This window comes from Fundulus heteroclitus, unplaced genomic scaffold, assembly GCF_011125445.2.
Source record: "Fundulus heteroclitus isolate FHET01 unplaced genomic scaffold, MU-UCD_Fhet_4.1 scaffold_43, whole genome shotgun sequence".
Taxonomy (NCBI): Eukaryota; Metazoa; Chordata; class Actinopteri; order Cyprinodontiformes; family Fundulidae; genus Fundulus; species Fundulus heteroclitus.
Window position 1 is genome coordinate 99,182 of NW_023396846.1, and position 26,581 is coordinate 125,762.

The 26,581-nt window shown below is 41.4% G+C and overlaps 1 protein-coding gene across 1 annotated transcript; it reads right to left on the bottom strand.

The window, feature by feature from the left end:
- Positions 1-21,967: 21,967 nt before the first annotated feature.
- On the bottom strand, positions 21,968-23,701 carry LOC118560399 (general transcription factor II-I repeat domain-containing protein 2-like). Its single transcript, XM_036131378.1, has 3 exons — positions 22,741-23,701; positions 22,443-22,612; positions 21,968-21,989 (listed from the first exon to the last, which is right to left on the bottom strand). Exons 1-3 carry the CDS (start codon positions 23,584-23,586, stop codon positions 21,968-21,970), a joined length of 1,038 nt encoding a protein of 345 aa, XP_035987271.1. The 5' UTR covers positions 23,587-23,701.
- Between the last annotated feature and the right edge of the window lie 2,880 nt (positions 23,702-26,581).

Below are 26,581 nucleotides of genomic sequence, written 5' to 3' on the forward strand. Positions count from 1 at the left end.
ACTCATCCTCACAATAAACTTTTCTAAGCTGTTCTGTGTTCGGCTGATATGTATGCATGTATGTGTGTGTGTGTGGTGCATTTTCTTATGTGCACCTTCTTTTTATTCACTTTTTATAGATTAGAATTTAAATTTTATTGTACATCTATGTCTTACGCTTATCAAATGTCTTATGGATGATACCCAAGAGACAATGCATGCTTTCTATGGTGAGTTAAATACTTAAAGCATTAAAAATTTGACGGAGGATTCCCTGTCATTTTTCCATGAATTGGTTCAATTATCAATCATGCAGGGGATCGAAACATCGTTCCTGCAAGCCAGGCCAATAACGACCCTAACGACTCTCCGACTTTTTCAATTGGGAAAGCTTTCTGGATAGGAAGCAAAACGTCTTCAAACTTCACAAGACAAGTCCAGTTGTTTGTTTTTTTACTTCTTTTTGAATGACCATGACCTGGATGACTGACAATCTTCACCAGCATTCTCAACAGAAGGTTCTTGTAAGAAAGTTTTTTTTTTACATTTTTTAGCACAAATGGGTTCTCCCAATCATCCGTGTTGAAGCCGCTTGCTTCCCCGGGTCCGTTGAGTCATGTGCAGGACTTAAGAGTGCAACAAAAACTTAGTCGTTGTTTGTTTTGTATGTCCATGAATGGCATCCAGTAGGCAGTGTTCTTGATACGTTGGAAAGTTTTTATCACTCGCACCGCAGCTTAACGCATCCACAGGTGTTCGCAGGGGAGGAGGGAGTGGGGGGAGTACTTCTGGGCCCTCTCGCCATAACATCCAGGGCAGTTTTAGATAGTGGGAAAGCCTAATTAAAAATACACAATTCGTTATAAGAAACAAGCTGAACCAAGTTTTCCGTCAGCTTTAACGGTATTTCCACGCTGGCTCTATGGATCCAATATTCCAAATTAGTTCGGCTTTGTCACGTTTCACGTCCAGATTTTATCCCCTCTCGCCTCTAATAGTGCAGGGATCATGTTTGTAGTTGACCTCATGAGGGATGAACTTATCTGTCCTACCCAGCGTAGTAACCCCGGAAACGAAGGTCATTACAACATTGCGATACCTGGCTCCTTGCAATGAGCAGCTTTGTATGACTTGGGTTTGTCACCAACCTCTGTCAGCATAGTGATACGTGACTGATGTTATTACAGCATCAAAACACAGATTGTCTTTGATGGAAATGTTGTCATTCTGGTTGTGGTGGCAAAATGGCCCGGCTATTTGCATGATTTGATCTTGTCTGAAAGCGGCCTGAGACCCACTACGCTGGTTCCCGCCTGTTAGGAGACTGTGGTTATCCATGCAGATGATAGCTTATTTTCAGATGTTAACTCAAAAAGAGATAACTCTGTATCCTGAAAGACGATGCAAACTCTGGATCGAAATAAACACAAACACTTACTATTACACACGTTATTTATTGAACCACAACAACTTCCTGTCACAGTAATTATTCTAATTCAATACCTAGGAAACTCTACTCACTACTAAAATGAACATGCCAAAGAAAAATCAATGATAATAAACAAGTGAAAAATGAATTAAAATGAGGGGTAGCAAATATTAGTTTAACTCACAGTTGTTTGAACATCCTATTCAAGACATCGGCACTTGACGTAGTAGCATTGAAAGACAAAAATAGCTCTGAGAAGCTGGATGGGCATTTCAATGTTCTTCAACAAGCTAGCTAACAGCTTAGCTATGCTGCACCTTCCCAAGATGGCGACTATGACGACACATGACCTACAACCTTGCGTGATGCGTAAAGCGGGAGGTCTTAAGGACGTAATCAGCGCCTACGCTGGTGTGGGGTATGCCTTCATTAGGGAAGCGGTCTAAACTGAACGAGGAATTCAAAGAAAAGCCGCAAACTGTGAATTTTCAGACAAGGAGATTGGAACTGAAGATAAGAAAAAGAAAAGAAAAAAAGGGGAAAAAGATGGAAAAATCGACCCGCGGCGTGGTCACTTATGAACCACAAATCAAACACAGCCAAGATCACTTACAAAATGCATACACATACATCAGAAATATCCAGCAGTTAAAACAAACTCCGTCTTGGAGTAATTAAGCATTAAACTAAATCCTAATAGGTTCTGCGCAGGCACAAAATATATCACCTTATGGGTGAAAAGAGAAATAAAAAGGGGGATCTTTTCTTTACTCTGACGTTGCCTCAGCGGGTGTCCTGGTCTTGGGTCCGCGAATCTGGTCTCAGCTTCGGCGGGGCCGGTCCTTTGGTCAGTGAGGAAACGGGAGGAAAATCCCTTCTGTCTCTGGGCTCTTCAGAAGCATTGTTTGGCCAAAACGAAAGCATGGTCACTTGACAATCACTGGGAGATACGGGGCTCTCAGTCTTTGATCAAAGTGTATTCAAAAGTACTTTTTAAGTCGCTCTCCTGCGCAGTAACGTAGGGATGGGTTGCTTTGGAAGTTCTCGGTCCAGCGAGAAATCGAGCACGTGGCACGTGGGGGATTATCCCAATGGAGTGAACAGCTGGCAGGGTGCCAAGTAAAAAAGAAGGATTGCAATGCGCGGCTGTGTTAAATACCTTTATCATAGCAACGTTATCTCGTTGTTATGGCCGGTGGCCATTTTGGTCATGTTGTATGATGGGAGTTGGTGGCCATTTTGACCACATTGCATCATGGGAAATACAGTCTGTCACGTCATGAAAATGGCATAACACTAAGCAGGTGTCTGTCTCAAAAATGTTTACTATGGTCATATATGGTGACAATAAAGATTTTTATTCTTGGTATTTTACATTGGAAATGCTTAGAATACAGTACGTTCTCTAGAAATATTTTTCTGTCATCTATGTTTATTATCATTAGCAGTTTTATTGTCAGTGTGCTGTTTTGAGTGAAACTGTTGTTCTCTGAAATCTTTCCAAAAAAAGTAAAAAACAAAGCAACTGGACTTGTTTTTCGTAGTTGAAGACGTTTCGCTTCCTCTCCAGGAACTTTTTCAATTCAAAAAGTCTGGAGTAATGTGGAGTAACATGCTTTATACTACTGCCAAACAAAGGCCTTGTAATGGCTTAGATAACATGCAAATTCAACCGAAACAGGCCCACCCCTTAGTAATGGGCGGTCGTCAAAGCCATTAAGCCAGCAGGTTGGACCGAAACTGGACCAATCCTCTGCAATGGAGTGGACCGAAACTGGTCCACTCCTCTGTAACAACTGTCTAACAAGACGCACAGAAGCACACATTGATCCAGTAATATGTTCTACATTAGATGGTAATAGCGGGTGATGCAGTTTATGCAGCATTCTTTTCTGGACAATCAGCTAAGCGGTTCCGGTAGAGGATCCTCAGCACAGGACCAGCTTTCTGGATCGGTTTGTTTAGCAAATGAGCAAAGAATTGCACTTTCTAAAGCAGACTTAGAAAAGACAGGCAATGCAGCCTATCTAGCTATTGGTTAGATTGGATCTCAGTTTCCCACTGTCGCTTCATGCTTGCTCAGTATGAGGGATTGCAGCAAAGCCATGTACAATGCAGATGACTCTTCCTGTGGCTCTACGGTTCCCCAGGAGTGAATGCTGCTTGTCGGGACTTTGATGCAATCAACTGGTTTCCTTATATAGGACATTTTTGACCAATCTGTATAATCTGACCCAATCTGTATAATATGATTGAACTTGATTTTGTAAAGTGCCTTGAGATGACATGTTTCATGATTTGGCGCTATATAAATAAAATTGAATTGAAAATTGAATTAAAAATGTAATCAAACATTTCCATCGAGGAGAGAGGAAACACTGAGGAACTTCCGTGGAAGCCGCTATAGATGCTACAAACTAGACGCTTTTCTAGCCCAGACAGGGAACCGTTTAACTTTTTAACTAGCAATTTTTGTATGACAAATAGGTAATATATGAGGCACTCTATCCCCGTTGCAGTATTTGTTTTTATTTTCAGGTGAAGATAAATCAATTAAATCAATAAAAAAATCTTAATTTCTCTGTTAGCTTCAAAAATATGTACTGTTCACTAAAATCAAGACACATATAGACAGTAATCCCATAGCGAAGGTGGGTTTTTATTTGATGAGAAAAATCTTCATCAAATAAACTTTGCTTCTATATTTTTGGTTTACAGCATCTGATTAGCCTTTGTGTTTCATGTTCCACCAATAAAACAGACAGTAATGTAATAAAGCTTACGTCTCTACAATAAACTATCACGTCCTCTTTTCATTCAAAAAACATCTCTACGCTTCATTATTTGTTTCTTCAGGCTTGCATTATGTTAGTCTTTTATTTTGAAATATTTTTCTGCACTTCCGGGCCATCCGTGAAAGCGTCTTCGTCTTTCAATCCTTAAAAGAAAATGGAAAAAAGAATTGGCGAAATCGAAAAACGGGCCGTTTTTTTTAATTTAAAACTGTGTATCGTTCGTTCTTTCTATTTTCAATTGCAAATCAGAAAACAAAAAATACAAAATTGACTGGTTATTTTGTTTTTTGTTTCTTATGGTTAAAAAAAAAACAAAAAAGGGATTGGTTTTTCATCTTTCAAATCTAAGCTCAGATCAAAAACACAAAATGGAAAAACGGACAGAATCCGTGTATCTTTCGTTCTTTCTATTTTCAATTGCAAATCAAAAAACGTCTGTCTGCCTTGCTGTGGGACCAAGGTACTTTTTATCAGTTTGATTAAACGGTATAATTCAACATAGAAAAAACAGAAAAACAAAAAAGGAAAACGATTAGTTTTCCCGTTTTGTGGTTTCTGCACATAAAACCAAAATCATTAAACGGCTTGATTTTGTTTTTTTTGTTTTCGCCCCCAAAACGGAAATACCATTCAATTTTCGGTTTCAGAAGTGGGCGTGGCTTTCAAGCCCTCCGGTCCGGTACCCTTCAAAATGAAGGCATGGCATGGAGAAACTTTCGTTGTATTTTCTGCCCTCATCGAAACTTCTGTGTTTTAAATTAAAGCAGGTCTAATACATATATAAATATATACATATATTTAGATGTAATATATATCTATAATTTTTATAGCTACAGGGTTTACTCGGAATAAAGTCATCTATTGAGTGTCAGAGAGATTTAACTGCAATGTCGCTGTTCATTAATGTGACAGTTAATCACCATATCCAGCGTATTTTAACACCTCATAGTCAATAAATGGAACATTTATGAAACGGTGTGTTGTGTGTGGAACTTTATTTTTGTGGGGGAGAATTTTTTTAGATATATATCTGGGAAAACAGCCAATATAAACAGGAGTGAGGTAGAAAAAATAATAGATCGATCTCTCTCTCTCTCACCCCAAACCATCTTGATTGGGTTCGGTTCCGGTGATTGTGGAGGCCAGGTCATCTGGTGCAGCACCCTATAACTCTCCTTCTTGGTCAAATAGCCCTTACACAGCCTGGAGGTGTGTTTGGGGTCATTGTCCTGTTGAAAAATAAATGATGGTCCAACTAAACCAAACCGGATTGAATAGCATGTACCTGCAAGATGCTGTGGTAGCCATGCTGGTTCAGTCTCTGTCTGCCCTGTCTCTCCCTGCCTCGCTTTTCGGGCTTCCCCTAATACTGCACCGTGGCCTTGGTTTGAGACATAACAAAGACAGTCTATCGTAAGCAATCAGTATCCCTCAGCAGCTGCAGCATTTGGCCTTGCAATCAGAAAACAGTGGATCTTATACACAGACATCAGGCCTCCAGGCCTCCTCTGTCCAAGTGGTGTGAGGCCATAGTGACTTCAGAATTATAATTCTTATAACACCTACCCATGGTAGTTTTTCTCCTGGCAAGAAATATCAGTTTTGAGCTTTTTGCATGTTTAATATTTGTCTGTCTCTTAGTCCCCTTGCAGACACAACTTTGTATTTGTTAAGTCGGAAAAGCTTCCTGGATAAGTTTCTGGCTTCACTTTGTTCTTTTAAAACATCTGACAGTCAGGAGATGAACACCAGGGATATTGAAAGCACGACTGTGGCAAATACTGAGACTGTGTAGTTGTTAATATCTGAAGCCTCCACAACAATCAATTTAGTGTAACTGGTTTTTGAGCCGATTAGTAACAAACTCTTTTGTAAAAAAGTTTCTTTAAAATCACCGGTCAGCAAATTATCTGTGATCTAATGACAACAAAATGAAAGTGATCTGCCACTGAAAAATGTTCATCGTGTATTAATTTTCTCTGAGTTTTTTGGTCATTTTGTATTCTTTCAATTTCTTCACAAAGTTTCCTGTGACATAAATTCAGTTATCAAATGTTTTTTTTTTTTTTTTTTTTTTTTTGCTGTTGTTATGTCCACTGTTATCTGTTCCTATGAAACTATTGTAATTTTATGGTGGAACTGTTCTCTGATCAGATGCTCCTGCTGCAGTAATTAGAGTCACCTCTGCTCTCCTGTTCACTACTCGCACATGCCTTAGTCATCCACTCACCACCAGAACGTCTTGCTTCTCCAGTGCCTGTGTGCTGCTCACTTCTGCCTTGTTCTCTGAGTTCCACAGGCTTGCTCTGCCTGTTCTCATGGGTCATCGGCCTACACCTTCTGTACCCAGTATCAGTATCATGCCTTCATGATCAACCAAAATTCATCTGTCAAGTCTGGTTCTGCTTGCCTGCCTTTTCCAAGCTATAGTCTGTGTTCAGCTGATATGTATGCATGTATGTGTGTGTTTGCATTTTGTTATGTGAATCTTCTTTTTTATTCATTGTTTATTGATTAGAATTTCAGTTTTATTGTACATCTATTACTTACACTTATCAAATGTCTTATAGAGATACCCAAGAGACAATGCATGCTATCTATGGTGAGTTAAATAATTAAAGGCAAGGCAAGGCAAAGGCAAATTTATTTGTATAGCACAATTCAGTACAGAAACAATGCAAAGTGCTTTACATGATTAATATAAAGGAAAATAAAAAAGAATAGAAGCAAGTAGGAATAAAATGTAGAGACAACATAAAACATCAAAACATTTGGACTAAAAAAAAAAACATTTGGACTAAAAAAAACCAGAAAAAGTTGAACTCAGTAGAACTGTTTGACTAGAACTGTGGAAGGCAATCCTAAACAAATGTGTTTTTAATCTTGATTTAGAGGAACTCATGCTTTCCGCATTTTTACAGTTTTCTGGAAGTTTGTTCCAGATAAGCGGAGCATAGGAACTAAATGCTGCTTCCCCATGTCTGGTTCTGGTTCTGGTTCTGCAGAGTAGGCTGGAGCCAGACGACCTTAGTGGTCTGGAGGGTTGATACACTGATAACAAGTCTGTGATGTATTTAGGTGCTGAGCCATTCAGGGATTTATAAACTAACAGAAGTATTTTAAAGTCTATTCTCTGAGATATAGGGAGCCAGTGTAAGGACTTTAGAACTGGGGTGATGTGCTCTACTTTCTTAGTCTTAGTGAGGACGCGGGCAGCAGTGTTCTGGATCAGCTGCAGCTGTCTGATCCACTTTTTAGGCAGACCTGTGAAGACACCGTTGCAGTAATCAATTTTACTAAATGTAAACACATGGATTAGTTTTTCCAGATCCTGCTGAGACATTAGTCCTTTAATCCTGGAAATGTCCTTCAGGTGATAGAAAGCCGACCTTGTAACTGTCTTTAGATGCTTTTGGAGGTTCAGCTCTGAGTCCATCACTACTCCCAGATTTCGGGCCTGATTAGTGGTTTTTAGCTGAAGCAGCTGAAGCTGTGTGCTAACTTTTGATCTCTCCTCTATTGGTCCAAAGATTATTACTACAGTTTTTTTTATTCAATTAAAGAAAATGATGGCACATCCAGGTATTGATTTAATCTAAACATTTACTCAGTGAACTGGTCCATAGTCACCTGGTGACATGGTGATGTAAAGCTGTGTCGTCTGCATAGTTATTGTAGCTGATGTTGTTGTTTTTTATTATCTGAGCAAGAGGGAGTATGTAGATATTGAAGAGGAGGGGACCCAGAATGGAGCCTTGGGGAACCCCACATGTGATTTTTGTCATTTCTGATGTAATGTTACCTACTGATTCCTGTTCTTTAAGTAGGATTTAACCAGTGGAGAGCTGTACCAGAGAGGCCGACCCATTTCTCCAGGCGTTCTAACAGAATGGAGTGATCAACAGTATCGAATGCTGCACTGAGGTCCAACAGAACCAGCACTGTGGTTCTTCCACAGTCTGTATTTATATGGATGTCATTAAACACCTTGATAAGGGCGATCTCTGTCTGCCCGTGAGCCCGTGAGTCTGTAAGTTGCCGAGCCTGTCTAATCCTGTTTTGCTTCTGAGTTGCCAGTAACTCGGACCTGGTGTGGACCTGGTTCTGCGTCCTAGGTCTAGACTTCCACTGGAGCTCTGTGTCCCTCCTGGTCTTTCAGCCTCCCTCAGCTCACCCTGCCTTTCTTCCCTCTGAACTCTCCCAAAGACTTTTTCTGTTTGTTCTTTCATTTAATAAACCTACTTAATGTCCCCCTTGTGCCTGGCTGAATATCTGGTTCAGCTCCATAAATCATTATAAATTTACTGAAAGCAATTCAATTTAGATATATATGCATCCACAGAAATGTTTCAATCATAGCTTAATTCTCATATAAATCACTTCTAAAAACACTCAAACTAGAAGCAACTGTTTCAGAAAGCAAAGAAAATCCAGAAATGCTGTGACTCCATATCCAGGTCCCAGTTGACAGCCTTAGTGCTGTTACATAGCCACACTAGCATCCCCAACCATGGTCATTCTATGACTTTTCTTAGAATTTTACCTCAGTAAGATAAAAGTTACTCACAAAGCACCTTAGTCCTTAGGACAGCTCCTGAGATTTTAGAAGTAGTGAGGGAGACTTTTAATGACCTTAAGTAGTGAAAATGTCAGAATGGCCGGGAGAAAGATCAGATGAAATGACAACGAAGTCGATCATTGAACTGCGGCCTAGGGTGTCCTGGTGCCAAAGGCACATGTGGACACCCTTATGCTTGAACATGGTGTTCGTGATGGACAATTCATTATGAGCACAGAAGTCCAACAACAGAACACCACTCAAGTTCAGATCAGGTGGGCCCTTCCTCCCAACCACACCCCTCCAGGTCCCACTGTCATTGCCCACGTGAGCGTTGTCGTCCCCAGAAGAACAAGGGAGTCCCCAGGAGGGGCACTCTACAGTACCCCCTCCAAGGACTCTAAAAAGGGTGGGTAATCTGAACTGCTGTTTGGCACATAAGGACAAACAGCCAGAACCTGTCCCCCCACACGTATGCGGAGGGAAGCCACCTTTGGGAAGCCACGTTGGGAATCACCGGGGTGGCCTTGGGTGACCCAACTAGGGGCAGAAAGCCCCTGACGGCATAGCTCCTAGGGTCATTAGGACACTCAAACCCCTCCACCACGGTAAGGTGGCAGCCCAGGGAAGGGAAGCTAATGTACTCTATTGTACAGTCCTGCAGAAGTATGATTGCTTCATAAGCTTAAAACAGCACATATTTTGATTGTATTGTGAATTAGTAATTTGTTGAGTGTTCCATGATATAGGAACTCTTACATTTAGCTGAAGGTGCCCATTTATTAAAATGTTCAGGATATTTAAATTCAAATATCCACCTACACCTGTACCACTTATATATCCTTTTGTACATTTTCAAAAAAGCAAAACAAAAAAATCTCACAGCTGGCAGGCATATTTTCAAAACTAAATGTGTGCAAACCTAACCATTTTTTTGTTTCTTTTGTTATACAAGACAAAAATGATGCTCCACTAATAAAAAAAATTCAACCCAGTAAAGTGTCTCTCTGATTTGACACAGTTTTGACTCAATCATTTCAAATAAAGAGTTTTTGAAATTCTGCTGTTGCAGTTTTTAAGTCAAGAATCCAAACTGTGTGCAGTGTCTCTCATGTAGAGAGCAATAAACAGAACTGGAGAAGTCAACTGTAAAGTAGGTTTTTCCTAATTACAAGAGTTACAGCTCAGATGGGTTTATATGCCCCTCTGGGCTGCCACATATTGATTGTGACTGTACAATATGCTGTTTCTTTTAAAGTTTGGAGGATGGGTCTTATCAGGAGCTAAAGTTCTTTTTAATTAAAATAACAGCTAAAACCAGAAAAAAAAATGTCTGGCTCTCTCTTTGATCAGCACCTGCTGGGTTTGTGCATGAGAGCAGGACAACTGTCATAGATCATTCCAAAAAAATGTAAAAACAAAACAACTGGACTTGTTTTCCGTAGTGAAGATGTTTCGCTTCCTCTCCAGGAAGCTTTCTCAATTCAAAAAGTCTGGAGTAATGTGGAGTAACAAGCTTTATACCATTACCAAACAAAGGCCTTGTAATGGCTTAGATAACATGCAAATTCAACCGAAACAGGTCCACCCCTTAGTAATGGGCTGTCGTTGAAGCCATTAAGCCAGCAGATTGGACCGAAACTGGTCCACACCTCTGTAACGAGGAGACAGAACTGTCATAGAACTGTCATAGATGCAAAAACAGACGCACAATACTGCCATCTGATGGACTTGATGTGATTGTCAGCGTCTTAAGGTGTTCAGTGGAATCTGTTTAGCAATGCAATGCAGAAATAAAGCAGCAGTCTTTTGTGTCTGTATTTATAATTTCAGAGTACTGATGATGGTCTGCAGATCTGAAAAAATGATACGGGTTTTAACAATTCCTTTTGCCAAGTAAATTTGAACACTGTAACATACTTTTTGTTTCAGTCCCCGAAGTTAAAACTTTGGAGAAACCGCTTCATCAAAACTAAAACTACAGCTGTATATTAGCAAAAGTACCTCTACCAGCTTTGCATATTCAGTTCAGTTCGATTAAATTTTATTTATAAAGTACAATTTCACAACCTGTGTCATCTCAAGGCGTTTACAAAGTCAAATTCAATCCAATCATACAGTCAATCATATCATACAAACATATGCAGACATATTTGCACATGCATCTAAACCATTTCATTGTAGCTCTGGTTTTCAACATGAACTTAAGAAAGAAGTACAAAAGAACGGTGTGAAATACTTAAAAACTTTGGTTCGATTCAACATGTTAAACAGCCACCACACAAACGGGGACACATTTTGGACTTCATCAATAAGGGTCTACATATTTCCAAAGTCTCTCTTCAGGACTTATAAGCTTCTGCGTTACACTGACGCACAGTCTGCTGAGTCTATACAGCCTCCGTGTATATATTCTTTTTACTTGTTATTGTATTGTATTCTTATTTTTTGTCTGCACCATCAACACCAAGTTAAATTCCTTGTAAATGCAAACCTACTTGGCGATTAAACTTGATTCTGATTCTGATATATATATATATATATATATATATATATATATATATATATATATATATATATATATATATATATATATATATACATAAGATAAGATAGGCTTTAGTGATCTCACATTGGAGAAATTCACATGTCACATCTACTAATTAAAATGTGTGTGTGTATGTGTGTGTGTGTGTGTGTGTGTGTTTAGTGATTTTAGGCATACCACGGATCTAAACACAAGAGGGCAGTCTTGTTTCTCTGTAAGTTTTGGAGGACTCCACAACCTCCTTGTGCACAGACAGGGTTTTTAACCCCTTATTTTTAGTACTGACCGAGGTGGGCTGAATTTAGATGTTTATTTGTTTATCAAATTGTACTTAAACTAACTTCTTGCATGCACCATCACTCACTCTTTATCTGTTTGGAGGAGTGGCAGATTGGCCTAAACTCACTGCGCAGATTGAAATGTTTTCCCCATTTCAGATTTATTCTTTAATCTCTAGCCTGCTTCTCTTCACTGCCTTGTATAACAAATCACCACAAGGAGGAGAGAAACTGTCTGGATCCTGAAGAACTACTTGTCTATGCTTGTTGAATGGCCTGACATGGGTGACTGTGGCTTGATGGGTTGAGCAGTTGCCTTGCAACTGGAAGGTTGTAGGTCCGATTCCAGCTTCCCCTTGTCACATGCCGATGTGCCCCTGGGCAAGGCACTAAACCCCAAGTTACCTACCGGGCTGCGTATCGGTGTATAAGTGTGTGTGTGTGTTACTCAGATCGATTGGGTGAATGTGGCTCTAGTGTACAGCACTTTGAGTGGTCAGCATGACTGAAAAAAGTACTTTTTGGGTTCAGTCCATTCCATTTAACAGATGGCAGACTTGTGTTTACTGATCCAACTCCACTGATTCCCTGTAAGACTTGTTTCCATCTGCTGCTTGGCTTTCTTTTCACTGCCTGTTCGTGCTCTATTGAAATCAAATTCAAAGCACAGTGAAGAAAACAACAAAGAATGAAACAAACTGAAATAACTCTGTTAAGAATCAAAGCTGTGAGGAACACTTACAGTTTATTGGAACCTCTGAAAACTGTGCAAAACGTCTCAGAGAATCCCTCTTGTGTTCCAATATCTCAATTTAACCCTGAAAAAACTAAATTGTTCTTCTGAACGAATACACCAATACATTTTGGCACCCCACCAAATAGATTTGCACAAAGTATTTTATCCCTATAACATTTCACATTATTGTAAATGCTGACAACCTAGGGTCCAGACCAGGAAGCAGATCTCTCTCCAGCTTCCGTACTGTTACCCACCCATTACCCTATTGAGACAGTGTCTTTCCCGCGGCCAAAACTAAACAGATAAAACACTGATCTAAAAAGAGCAAATCCTAAAAATCTCATAAAAAGAAGCTTTTTTTGCTTCCTGGTCTGGATCTTGGGTTGTCAGCATGTTAGAGAACTACTAAATCAGTCCAGATTCCTACAAAGAAGAGCTACTCTATCCAAAGTGGGATAGATGTCTTCTTTTTTTTTTCCCTACCTAGCTGCGTTTTCTCGGCCCTGCTCAAAAAATATCACAGCGGTAGTTGAATGGAGTTCTTACGTGATCAGACTGCTAGTCAGTGATTAAACATTGGTGTGGCCAGCCAACCAGCAAGCTGACAGTGGAGTGAGGGAGGAAAAAAAACTGGAGAACAGTGGAATTCAGTAGAGTGAGAAAAATAGGCCCTGATTTCCTCCAGTAGCCTAAGCCTATAGCAGCATAAGTATAGAGGTAGCTCAGGGTAACATGAGCCACCCTAACTATAAGCTTTGTCAAAAAGGAAAGTTTTAAGATTAGTCTTAAAAGTAGACAGGGTGTCTGCCTCACGGACCAAAACTGGGAGTTGGTTCCACAGGAGAGGAGCCTGATAGCTAAAGGATCTGCCTCCCATTCTACTTTTAGAGACTCTAGGAACCACCAGCAGACCTGCAGTCTGAGAGCGAAGTGCTCTGTTAGGAACATACGGGGTAATCAGAGCTCTGATATATGATGGAGCTTGATTATTAAGGGCTTTATACGTTAGAAGGAGAATTTTAAATTCTATTCTTGATTTAACAGGAAGCCAATGAAGGGAAGCTAAAATTGGAGAAATATTATCCCTCTTGTTGATTTTCATCAAAACTCTTGCCGCAGCATTTTGGATCAGCTGAAGACTTCCAGCTTTCACCAGCTTCATAAAGTCATCCAGCTTTTGATGTCATCAAGACATGACTGCAGTCGAAGTAACTGATTGGATTCATCAGGATTTATGGATAAATATAGCTGAGTGTCATCAGCATAACAGTAGAAATTAATCCCATGCTGTTTTATAATTTTGCCAATCGGAAGCAAATATATAGGAAAGATAATTGGTCCAAGGACTGAACCCTGTGGTACGCCACAGGTGACCCTAGAGTTTGAAGATTTGTTAAATAACATGAACAAACTGGAATCTGTCCAATAGATAAGATTTAAACCAGCCTAATGCTTTCCCCTCAATCCCTACAGTTTGCTGAATATATTGTGAGAATATTGTGATCAACTGTAACAAATGCAGCACTGAGATCTAACAGGACAAGTATAGACACAAGTCCATTATCTGAGGCCATGAGAATATCATTAGTGACCTTCACCAGAGCTGTTTCAGTGCTATGAGCGCTGAAGCCTGACCTACTTTAAACTCCTCAAGTAGCTCATTTGTAAATGTTCACAAAGTTGATTAGCAACTACTTTCTCAAGAATTTTAGATTAGAAAAGAAGATGAGATATAATTTGAATAATTGGAGGGAGTTGACTCATTTATACTAATGTAGTCCTTTTGTAGCCAGGTTTCAGGTTTCTGTGGTAGTTAATGGTGTGACTTCTTCATTGCGTTCTGCATTAGAAAATTGCAGCTCCCTTGAAAAAGAAGGTGATTATTCACAAGAAGCTGGTTCGGTGGGTTAATTTAGAGCTGTGTTTTTTGAAGCACAATGTTAGGAAATTGGAGAGAAAATGGCGCTCTAAACACCATGAGGAATCCTACCTAATCTGGGAAAACAGTCTATTGTTGTATAAAAAGACCCTTCGCAGAGTTAGAGCAGCACATTTTTCATCATTAATTGAGGAGATTAAAATAATCCTAGATTTCTCCTCAGTACAGTTGCCAAATTTACTCAGAGTCATAGTTCTGTTGATCCATCCATTCCCTCAGCTCTCACCAGTAATGACATTACGGGATTCTTCATAAATAAAATTTATTACATTAAAAACAAAATAATTGGCACCCTCCCAAACATGATTACCTCATCCTCAGTAAGTGAGGTAGTGTTGGAATAATCTTTAGAAGCTGAGCAGTGTTTGAACTGTTTAGCAGCAGAAGAGCTTTCTGAGTTATCTAAAATTTTAGCTTCATCTACACCTTCTACCTGTATGTTAGACCCAATCCCAACCAAGTTGTTTAAGGAGGTATTCCCTTTGATCAGTGGCCCTATTTTAGATATGAAAAAAGTGCATTACACGCACTGCGTCTCAACGGGTACACAGATGAGAATGCAAGAAAAACCCTCAACACAAAAAAAGCGACATAATTGTCACGGCATAATTGTCAAAATCCTCAGTTTTGTATTAAACTTATCTTATGTGGATCATTCCTTCAGTTATTATTTATGGTGTTAATTCTTTTTATTAGTTCCTTGTATGCTGCTTCTGTTAGAATTCTGTTTTCCTCCCTGTCTGCCTTGCCATCTTTTCTCCTTCACTTTATTTGACGGCACCTGTCACTTTAATTATCGATTCATTGTCATCACCTGTGTTTCTAAATTTCCCTTTGTTCTTCCCCTCTATTTAAGGCCATTTGTCTCCCTTCACTTATTGTAAAATCCTACGTAGTGTTCACCAGTTTTGGATTTCCTGCTCTGTACTATTTTGGACTTTCTAAGTGTTAATTTCATCATTAAATTGTTATCGCTTAATCATGCTGCTTCTAAGCTATGTTCATGACTCATCCCTGATCCTCCATTGTGTTCATCAGTTTTGGATTTCCTGCTCTGTACTATTTTTGACTTTCTAAGTGTTAATTTCATCATTAAATTGTTATCGCTTAATCATCCTGCTTCTAAGCTATGTTCATGACTCATCCCTGATCCTCCGTTGTTTTCACCAATTTTGGATTTCCTGCTCTGTACTATTTTTGACTTTCTAAGTGTTAATTTTGTCATTAAATTGTCATCACTTAATGATGCTGCTTCTCAGATCTCTTCTGCACTCTAGTCTAGCTACTCAACCTCAGCAAAACATGACTGACCACAAAAAGAACCAGACAGAGAATTCTCTTATGGATCAACTTGAGCAAGCCTACCAAAAGGCTGAGGTGACAATAAACTTATTGGACCATTTAATCAAAACAAACTGTTCACCTTGGAAAAGACTGGAGATGGCCAACCACATCAGCTCCTCGACTAAATAATGGGGAAGATGTTTTCCACTGTCTGTTGCAGAGAAGCTGCTTGAAAAAAATGGTTGATAAAAGAAATCCTTGCATCAGAAATCTAGCAGACGACGGCAGCTTCTGACAGCTAGTCTGACAGCTTGTCTGCCAAAGCAGCTCCTGTCTCTGCAGCTCAGTAACAGCAGCAGCACCATCTTCCTCTCCAGATTCGGCTAAAGTTTCCAGTTTGCCCTAAGCTGTTTCTCCTCGATGCAGATCCCGCCACCACCGAGGAGCGTCCGATGTGCTCCCTGTCACATCGGACACTCCTGGAGTCCCTCCACACCCTGTTCTAAGCAACCAGAGTGTGCTATGAAACACTCTGAACCCCCACAATACCTAAGAGCAAGGTGATCATTGCCTCAGAGCTCCAGAACAGGATCCTTTTCACCTCTGGTTCAGCCATCATCCTCAGTCACATCTCTATCATCCTCAGCTTCCCTGAGTTTTGTCACAGAAGGTCTGGTGGATGCTTCAGCTGCTGCTCACGCCTCTCACACCTGTTCTCACAACTGGACGTTCCTCTGGGGGTCCAATTTGAAGCCTCTGTTCCTATCCATGAGGGTGTGAGGGACACCTCTGGTTCCCTTCCGTTTTCCGAGAGTCCAGAGGATGCCTCGGGTCCAGTTACTGTCTCATAGGTTCTAGGTGACGCCTCGAGTCCTGCTTTAGCGCCAGAATACTGCAAGGAAGAGGTCCAGGTGGACCTACCTCCAGTCTTTGCTCCTTTTTTGTGTGTTGTCTAGTTTTTCAGTATTAAAAATTGTTGTGTGAATGCCAAAAAGAGCCCAACCGATTTTACTTTCACAACTGGAACCTTACCGCTTTTGTGATAGTGCTCCGCTTGATTTATAGTATAAGCAAGAAGTTTAGTTATATTTTATGATGGCACCATTTCATGTTAAATGGACACAGAAAAGGAAAAGTAGAAGAGGAAAAAGAGAAACAGATGAGAAAAAATGCTAAAAGGAAGAAAAGGTGAGAAAAAAAGGGAGAGAGCAATACAACATCCTCTAAGTATGTTTCCACACCTGCAAAGAGAGATGTAAAAAGAACAGCAAAACCAACTAATACAATATTACAGGTACAAACAACCAGCGCCTTGATGCCATCACTGAATAATATCCAGTATTGTTTAATATGAAATTTATAAAATGAAGCTAATGAAAGGTGTTTTCTGTATAGAACTGAAGCTGTGAGCACCTGAATCAATGCACCTGTAAGTGTTTGCGAGAATGCACTTTGGTGTGTAAGATTTATCCATAAGAAAAATGCTCAGTATTGGTTATGTTAAGGTTCTGAGTCTGAAACAGATAATTTGACTGACACCAAAGTAAACTTAAAAGATTGTATTAAAGATTTGTGTATCCAGGGCAGGAACCTTCTGGAACTGGAACCACTTGTTTTGATCCGAGTAGTGGTGGTCCAGAAGTGTTTCTGCTCAGTCAGCCTCAACGTTTATCCATAAGAAAAATGCTCAGTATCGGTTGTTAAGGTTCTGGGTCTAGACCCAATAATTCGACTGACACTAGAGTGAAGCAAAGGTGCCAAAGAGGAACCAACACATGGAAAGCTGCCTCCCCCATTCCAGTGGAGAGCAGAGAGGAGCTCGCTTGTGACCTACAGTCACAACGCCAAAGACCCCAGAGCCGCAAGGGTTCAACACAGCGGGCATTGCGGCAAGGCGTATTGCATCACTTCCTGCTTTCCTGTTTTTTGTTGCTGCAGTGTGGATTGTGGTTTGGTGTTTCAGACTCTCTTGATTTTATCTTTAATCTCTTTCCTGTGACATGTCTCTGTTTCTAACATTTAAGCACATTTAAAACACATTTAAAAAGCAGATAATTTTTTTTCCAGTGTCCTGTCCAGCAATGTGGCAATAAGAATTGATGTCTTAATGCCAAATAGAGCTCGACATATTTTGCTTTCACAAGTGGAGCAATCAGCTTTCGCCATAGTGCTCCGCTTGATTTATGCATGTAAATACTTTTATTGTGATTCCTGCGGGGAGAATTTCAAATTATGTGGACACTACAATGGGAAAGTAGGAGAGTAAAGGAAGAACAAGAAGAGAAAAAAGAAAGATAAGAGGTGAAAGAAAGAAGAGATAAAAGGAAAAGAATGATAAAACATCTTCCGTCTGCTTCATCACCTGGAAAGAAAGATGAAAAAGAACAGCACAACCAACAGACATAGTGTAACAGATACAATAGAGTAACACCTTGATACCATTGCTAAATGAAAGTATTATTATTTAAGCTGACATGTGTAAAGTGATACCTGGCCAGGCCAGGTAAAGTGATACCTGGCCTGGCCCCCCGAGCTCCGGGGGGCCAGGCCCCCCGAAGCAGCCACAGGGAATGGGCCAGCACCCACCCAGGAACCCGCCCCAAACCCGAGGGCCGCCAATGCGCCAGCGAGCCAAGGCGCCAGTGGGCAAAGGTGCCAGCCAGCGGAGTGGGGCAGGACGTGGGGGGATGGGCTCCGCACCTGGCGGAGACTTCAGATGTTCTTGGGAGAGGGAGCGGACCGGACCCGAACCTGTCAAAAAAAATAAAATATACCATCCACACCATCCCAGACTAGTGCCCCACTCACCACACACAGACTTACAAAAAAAAAAAAAAACGACGCTGTACACACATTCCCACATAACACTCACATCCAACAATCCCAAGTGTGTGTGTGTGTGGGGGGGGGGGCACCACAATCCAACATTGGGCGCCCAACATGTGTTGTTGCATGTTGTTCTCAAGTGGTTTAAAACTGGGAGAACCGAAGGGGGTGCCCGGCACAGTCCATCCCCCCTCCGGATGGTAGATGGTGCCGGCACACCCCCTCCAAGCAACTGCCCAGAGCCCTCAATGTCTAAATACGAGAGGGGGTGAAGGGAGCCATCCGAGGCGAGGCTCACACAACATAACAACATAAGCTCCCCCCCCAGATGTCTTCACCCCCACCCCCCCATACCATGGCCTACATGAATGTGAGTTGTGAAAATGTTTGGAGCGAAAGTGTCTAAAATGCATGATAAAATTGGGTGAGGGACGTCATCACAAAGTGGCAACCTCCAGTAACGCCCCCAGAGGGAGGAGTCCGGTGATGGGGAGAAATGGACTGGGGAGCCTACAGCAGTCCCAGGAAGCCAGCTCCCCTACTGACTCCAATAGACACCGCCACTCCCTTAAAGCCCAGACGGAGAAGGGGGCCCCGCCAGCGGCACCACCATAGCCCGGGGGCCAGGGAGAGGCAGCAGGGCCCGCGAGCCAACCACCCGTCCGGACCAACACCCCCCCCCCCCCCCCCAGCCCACCCACCAAGCGTAATGGCACCCCCACCAAAAAGAAATAAGAAAAATAAATAAGCGTGAGGAACCTTGCTAGTCATCCTAAAACCCACCCCCCAGACAACACCCGCACCGGGAGACGGCACGGACCAGGACCGAGACGGGGGGCCGGACACAAGCCCACAAAAATGTCCACATCCCCCCCCTCCCCCACTCGTAGATGTAATCCCTCCCCACCATAAACATCCAGGCTGGGTTAGTCACTACTCCCCCTCCCTCCCCTCCCCCACTACCAGAGTGCCAACCCAAAGAAGGGGAAGAGCATCTGCCCTGAGATGTTAATGTCCATGCCCCCCTACCAGCTCAACAGGCCCCGAGGCCTTCCAGCACACCAGAGGCCCCGTGCAGGGGCAGACACCCAGGTGCGCGCCGGCCCAGATCCCAAGCGGCATACCCCCCGGAACCCAAACCCCCAAGGCCGCCCAAGGGCGGCACACCCCAGGGACCCCAGGCCCCCAGACCCACCCCGGACCCACCCAGCGGCAACACAGCTACCAGGTCAGTAACCCACGTCCGTCACCGCGGGACTCCCAAAGAGCACCGCAAGCGGCCGCTGTAGGCCGCCCGTAGGCCTCCCAAGCCCTTCCCAGATGGGGGCAGCAGACCACGGGGTCAGACCCACCAGGCACCCCACTCCGAGTGCCCCCCAGAGCCCCAGGGACCCCTCTATCCATCCACTGCGCCCTGCAGGAAGCAACCCACCGCCCCCCATTCCACTAAGTGATGGTGCTGATCAAAGGAGCCCAAAGAGATTGATCAGATGTGGATGTAGATGCTGTCTCAAGATTAATATGATCCTACAAAAGATCTCTATACTGATTGATACCGAGATTTTCCTTACTTTTCCAATTCATGAAGATAGTTTTCTTTGTGATACATAATGCAGTGAAAACCATGTAAACTAATTTTTTTTTCCAGAGGGCTTTCCTCAAAGTTACCCAGCAAGCAAACTGATGGAAAAGGTGAAATTTTACAACTCAGGCACTTTGATAAGTCCTTACATTTCTGTGCCCAGAACCTCTGGACTGGTGTGCATAACCATAACGCATGAAAATAATTATCAGTATGATGGCCTATGCAGTGTTGACAAATATTAGATTGTGCAAGACTGTCCATCCGTCTGTCCGTCTTCTTCCGCTTATCCGGGGTAGGGTTGCGGGGGTAGCAGCTTCAGTAGGGAGGCCCAGATGTCCCTCTCCCCAGCCACTTGGGCCAGCTCCTCAGGAGGAATCCCAAGGCGTTACCAGGCTAGCCTGGAGACATAGTCCCTCCAGCGTATCCTGGGTCTTCCCCTGGGCCTCCTCCCGGTGGGACGTGCCCGGAACACCTCACCAGGGAGGCGTCCAGGAGGCATCCTGACCAGATGCCCGAGCCACCTCAACTGGCTCCTCTCGACGTGGAGGAGCAGCGGCTCTACTCTGAGTCCTCCCCGGATGACTGAGCTCCTCACCCTATCTCTAAGGGAGGGCCCAGACACACTACAGAGAAAACTAATTTCAGCCGCTTGTATCTGGGATCTCGTTCTTGTGCAAGACCCATCTTGAATAATCTTTGTCCTGTGTAGTGTACTCTGTGAAGGATTTTGTATTGTATTGTATTAGTTGTAAGTTGGTGTTTCTAGTCAATTTGTAAGTTCTTAGACATATCTGAGCCCAGAAGTTTTGTTCAGAGGATAAACCCTCTTCCCATTTCATAATAGGAAGAGATATTGAATCATCTATTTTAGTCAGAGTCCTGTATGATTTAGACCAGGGATGGGCAACTTCCATGATAAAGAGGGCCAAATTTTTTTCAGCAAGACCATTGGAGGGCCACATGACGCACTTCAAATAATTGGATATGAAAGACGCTACAAATGATTCTCAATAAGAACAAATTTTGTACGAATTTATATCTGTATTTTTACTGCACCAATATACAACTATATTCTGCATATAAATGCATTTTAATATGTCCTTAAGCAAAAGAGAAACAGTTTGCTTTAAAAAAAAGTGCAAAAAGGAATTTGAACTCTTTAATATCAAAGAACAAAAAGTTTGCTTAAAAAACTGATTACAAATAGTGTATGTATAAAATAAATACATTTTAACATGTCTATAAGAAACAAAGACAAAACATTTGCTTTAAAAAAGTGCAAAACTGAACTCATTTATAACAAAGAACAAAAAAGTTTGCTTGAAAAACTGATTACAAATAGTGTGTCTATAAAATAAATACATTTTAATATGTCTATAAGAAACAAAGACAAAACATTTGCTTTAAAAAAGTGCAAAACTGAACTCATTTATAGCAAAGAACAAAAAAATTAGCTTGAAAAACTGACTACAAATAGTGTGTGTATAAAATAAATACATTTTAACATGTCTATAAGAAACAAAGACAAAACATTTGCTTTAAAAAAATGCAAAACTGAACTCATTTATAACAAAGAACAAAAAAGTAAAAAAAAAAAAAAACTGATTGCAAATAGCTCACATTCAATAATAGTAAAAAACTAGACCACAGAGGCCCAACATTAATAAAGGCTAATGAGAGACCTGTGGTTTGGCCTGCTGGCTCACAATGGATTGGATGTCAATGTCAATTTTTGTGGTCCCAATGCGCATCAAATGAAACAGTGTTTCATCGGTGAGTCTGTTTCTTTCTTTGGATTTTATGTGCTTCATGGTGGAAAAACTGCTCTCGCAAATGTAAGTGCTCCCAAACATACTGGCCATTGAAAGGGCAAAATCTCGGAGACGTGGAAAACGGGCCTCAGGAAGAAGTCTCCAAAATGAAATTCCCCTCTCGTTGCGCTTTGCTTGAAAAAACGGGTCTGCCTGCAGCTCGCAGAGTTCGAGCTGCAGCTCCGATGGTTGTGCGCTAACCGCAGCAGAAAGGGGGTCTGTGAATAGCGCAATTCGTGGTTGCATCTCGTGAAAATCTTGGAAACGATTGTTGAATTGCTCCTGTAATTTTTCAAGGTCTGCTCTGTATTTCTGGATTTGTTTTTCACACTGGGGGCTCTCTTTGCGAATCTCAGCGCATGCGGGAAAATGTGCCAGATTTGCAGGAGGGGAAGAAAAGCTATCAATAAAGAGCCCGAGCTTGCGCTGAAATGCGGTCATGTGAGAAAAGAGATCACACACTGTTTGATCTCTCCCCTGTAAGAGTGTGTTGAGGTGATTGAGGTGCGCGCTGATGTCTGTCAGAAAGGCCATGTCACAAAGAAACTTTGTATCTTTTAGCTTTCCGCAGTATGCACTTGCATCGCCACTAATGCTGTTCTCCAAGAACGCTGGTATTTCCGAGCGCAGTGCAAAAAAAACGCTCCAGACACTTTCCTCGACTCATCCACCTGATATCCGTATGAAGTTGTAAGTCCCCATACTCGGCATCCACTTCATCCAGAAAGGTGATGAACCTCCGGTGACATAGCGATCTGTTCCCTCCTCTGATGATATTAGTGACTTTTGTCACCAAATCCATGACGTGGCCAAAGTTTAACGTCTTTGCGCAGAGGGCTTCCTGGAAAGATTAGAAAAAAATAGTTGCGGTCATAAAATATATTGTTTGTATGTGGTTCTATTTTATGTAACCACGGCACAACAGTTCTACAGTAGCCTACATCTCACAATTAATATGACGCTACTCACCTGATGGATGATGCAGTGCAGTATAGGGCAGTTTACTCCGCTCTGCCTGAGTAGCCCGGCGAAACCTCGGTGTCTTCCCTGCATCGCAGGTGCGCCATCCGTAACAACAGCTGACAGCTTTTCAAAGCCACCGTATTCACCCACAGCACCGGTAACGGCGTTGAATATATCGCTGCCTTTAGTAGTGTCGTGCAGAGATGCAAATTTCAGTAACTCCTCATGTACATAAAATGAATTGTCAATCGTTCTCGCAAAAACCAGCAGTTGGCTGACATCTGTCACATCTGTACTCTCATCCAAAGCTAATGAGAAGTATTTGCAGTCCTGCATGACTTGTTTCATTTTTACATCGACGTGATCGTGGATGTCAAAAATCCTGCGTGTTACTGTGCGTCGGGACAAGGACACAGCTTCAAAATTTTTAGCTATGTTGTTGTCACCAAATGCTTTGGCCATTTTCACCACGCACCTCTTAACAACTTCTCCATCCGACAGTGGCTTCTTTGCCCTGGCAAGTTCGAGTGCCACATCATAAGACGCTGTGATGGCTGACTCCTGACACGTCGTAGCTTTTGTGAAAAAGTGCTGCTGTTTACATACTTTTGCTTTGAGGTCAGCTACTACAGCGGTTCTGGCAGCTCCAGTGTATTTCTCAAATTTAACTTTATGCAAGGTGTTGTAATGTCGGCCTAAATTATAATCTTTCAGGGCTGATAATGTCTCCAAGCAAACTAGACACATTGGCTTTCCTTTGAATTCGGTGAAAAGGTACTCTTCTTCCCATTTTCTCTGAAAAATGCGATTTTCTCGGTCAAGTTTTCTCTTGATGCCGCTGCTCGTTGCCATGGCTCCCGACTCTTTCTCTCTGTTGCAAAGCGGCCCGTGCCCGCTATTGTTTGGGCACGGTGCGCCTCTATCGGTCAAAAGTAGAATTACATTTTTTTTTTTTTTTTTTTTTTTTTTTTTTTTTTTTTATTAATAAATTATTATTGATCTTTTCGCGGGCCGCACTGACTGATGACGAGGGCCGTGTGCGGCCCCCGGGCCGCCAGTTGCCCATCCCTGATTTAGACAGTAGTTTGGAAATCTAGGAATTCTAATATATTAGTTGGGATTTGTAAACCACCTTTAATATGCTTAAATTTATTTCTAATTATAGATTTAAGTTGTTTATATTCCAAGAATTTATTTTTACTAATGTCATATTGCATATTTAGTTTGGCAAAAGTGATGAACTCGGTTACGTCAAGTAAATGTTCCAGGTATTCAATACCTTTATTCTTCCAGTATGTAAAGTTAGTAATAATAGTAATATCATCTTTATTGTCATTGAAACATACATTACAACGAAATTTGTTTTCTGCTTTTAACCCATCACCCTTGGGGAGCAGTGGGCTGCCATGTGCGGCGCCCGGGGGGCAATCTGGGGTTAAGGGTCTTGCTCAGGGACCCAGAGTGCCGGGATTGGGGATCGAACCGGGTACTTGCAACCTTCTCTGACTGCAAGCGCGCTGCTCTTGTTTATCATATTATTATTTTGTAGGATGTCAGGGTTATTCCAGATGGGTGTACGACTGCATGGGATAAGGGATGACTTTGTCATTTTAAGAAACTCCCACCATGCTGTCAGAGTAAAGCTAATGTTAATATTTTTAAAGCATGTATGCCGTTTTATATTTGAGCTAAAAAAAGGCAAATCTGAAATCGTGATATTATTGCATATTTTCTGCTCTTTATCTATCCAGGGCTCATCTAAAGGATTATGTTTTATCCATTTAGAGATGTATTGTAGTGTATTTGCTAAGTAGTAATTATCGAAGTTAGGCAGATCTAGTCCCACTCTGTCTTCAGTTTTCTGTAGTGTCTTTAAGCTGATACGGGGTGGTTTATCTTTCCAAAGAAATTTAGTGATAGAAGAGTTTTAAAGAGTTAAGAGATTTAAACCAGTCGGATGATGGTTTATTGGGGATCATTCAAAAAAAAGTTATTATTTTAGGTAAGACCAATATTTTAATTGAAGCTACCCTACCCATAAGTGAAATTGGAAGCGATTTCCAACTTTCAAGGTCCTCTTCTATCTTTTTTAAAAGGGGGATGTGGTTAAATTTGACTAAATCAGCTAGTTTAGACGACACAGCAATACCCAAATATTTAATATTTCCGGATTGCAAATGTAAACCTAGGGGGTTCTGAAAAGAGCAATTAATTGGCAGTACCGTAGATTGAGACCAGTTTATTGAGTAATCTGAAACCTTTGAAATAAGATTCTAGTAATCTAATTACTTGAGAGAGGGAAGAGTGCTGAAGATAGAGTAATACATGATTAGCATAAAGACTAATCTTATGCTCTATATTCATGCATTTTATAGCTTTGACAACATTTTTTTGTCTAATTGTTGCTGCTAGAGGTTCGATAAAAATGGCAAAAAGTGAGGGGGAAAGCGGGCATCCTTGCCTAGAGCCCCTCTGGAGACAAAAGCTGGAAGACGTTTGATTGTCCTGACACAGGCTGTAGGAAAGCTGTATACAATTTTTAACCAATTTATAAAAAAATTGCCAAAACCAAATTTATGTAGAGTAGTGAATAAAAAATTCCAATTTACTCTATCAAATGCTTTTTCTGCATCTAAAGACAATATACGTATTAGTTTTAATATTTGTACTGTAGGAATAATCCATTAAATTAAGTAATCTGCGTGTGTTTGTGGATGACTGTCCTCCTCTGATAAAACCAGTTTCGTCTGGGTGAATTATGAAAGGAGTGACTATATCTAATCGTTTTGCAAAAGCTTTACAGATTATTTTAATATGCACGTTGATTAAGGATAATTAGAGAACAATCCCCGTGTTTTGAAAGTGCATGGAAGAGTTTGTGGAAGAATGAGGGTTCATCAACATTTGGACCATATATACTGACAATACATAACTAGATATTTTAATTATTATGAATCTACCTTCAGTAGAATTAGGGCTGGGCAACGATTAAAATATTTAATCGCAATTAATCGCACTGATTAATCGCACTGATTAATCGCGATTAATCGCATTGTATTTACAAACTCCAAGAATGAATTCAAAAGTAGTGTAAAGAGCACTTTTATTTTAATGTTCTGCTGCCATATAAACAAAAGTGTTGTAACATTTGTAGCACTTATCAGTAACACATATTTAGTGTAAAGCTCAACTTAAACATGTAAAACAAAAAATAGCAATAATAATAAATTAAAGCTTATTGCCACTGACAGGGAATTCTCTTTATGGGGAAAAAATCTACCAAAAACAGGCAATTTCTGAGGTAACAGCAGGGAGCAGCATTACCATTTTATGTTCAATACCAAAGTTTAACTTGGCAGTGGTTACAACTAACTTGTTTCTGTCATATTCCATGCTGGAAGAACTTTAAACTGAAATGCTTGCTAACTCTATATCTGCGTTTATTTGACGTTGACACGCGTTTTTTTGTTGTTGGTTTCTCGCGTGCATATAGTGAATGGCAGGGAAAAACAGGCAAAAATAAATGGATACTTTGAAACGAGAAGCGACTTCACCGACGGCGTCGATGCAGACTCCGCTCCGCTCCGCACAAAACTTGTTCCGTTCGCCAACTCACCGCCTCGCCTCGCCTAAGCTCGCTCGCGGTACCTGCGGGAAACACCGCCTTCCGCATGTCAGCTGTGTTTTTTTCCCATAGACATAATATAAGAGTAGACCCCGCATTGACTGTCGCTGCGCAGGAATTACGGGCGCCACCTTGGGGCGGTCGACTTGATACCTAATCCTGCTGATTCAAGCTGACACACTAATGATACCTCAGCACTGTGCGGCTCATTTTTGTTTAAAT

Coding starts and splice junctions, on each gene's coding strand:
- LOC118560399 (XM_036131378.1), bottom strand. CDS start 23,586: ATGGCAACGAGCAGCGGCATCAAGAGAAAACTTGACCGAGAAAATCGC. Junction 22,613..22,740: donor TGCACTGCATCATCCATCAG/GTGAGTAGCGTC, acceptor TAATCTTTCCAG/GAAGCCCTCTGCGCAAAGAC. Junction 21,990..22,442: donor CAACTTCATACGGATATCAG/GTGGATGAGTCG, acceptor CGCTATTCACAG/ACCCCCTTTCTGCTGCGGTT.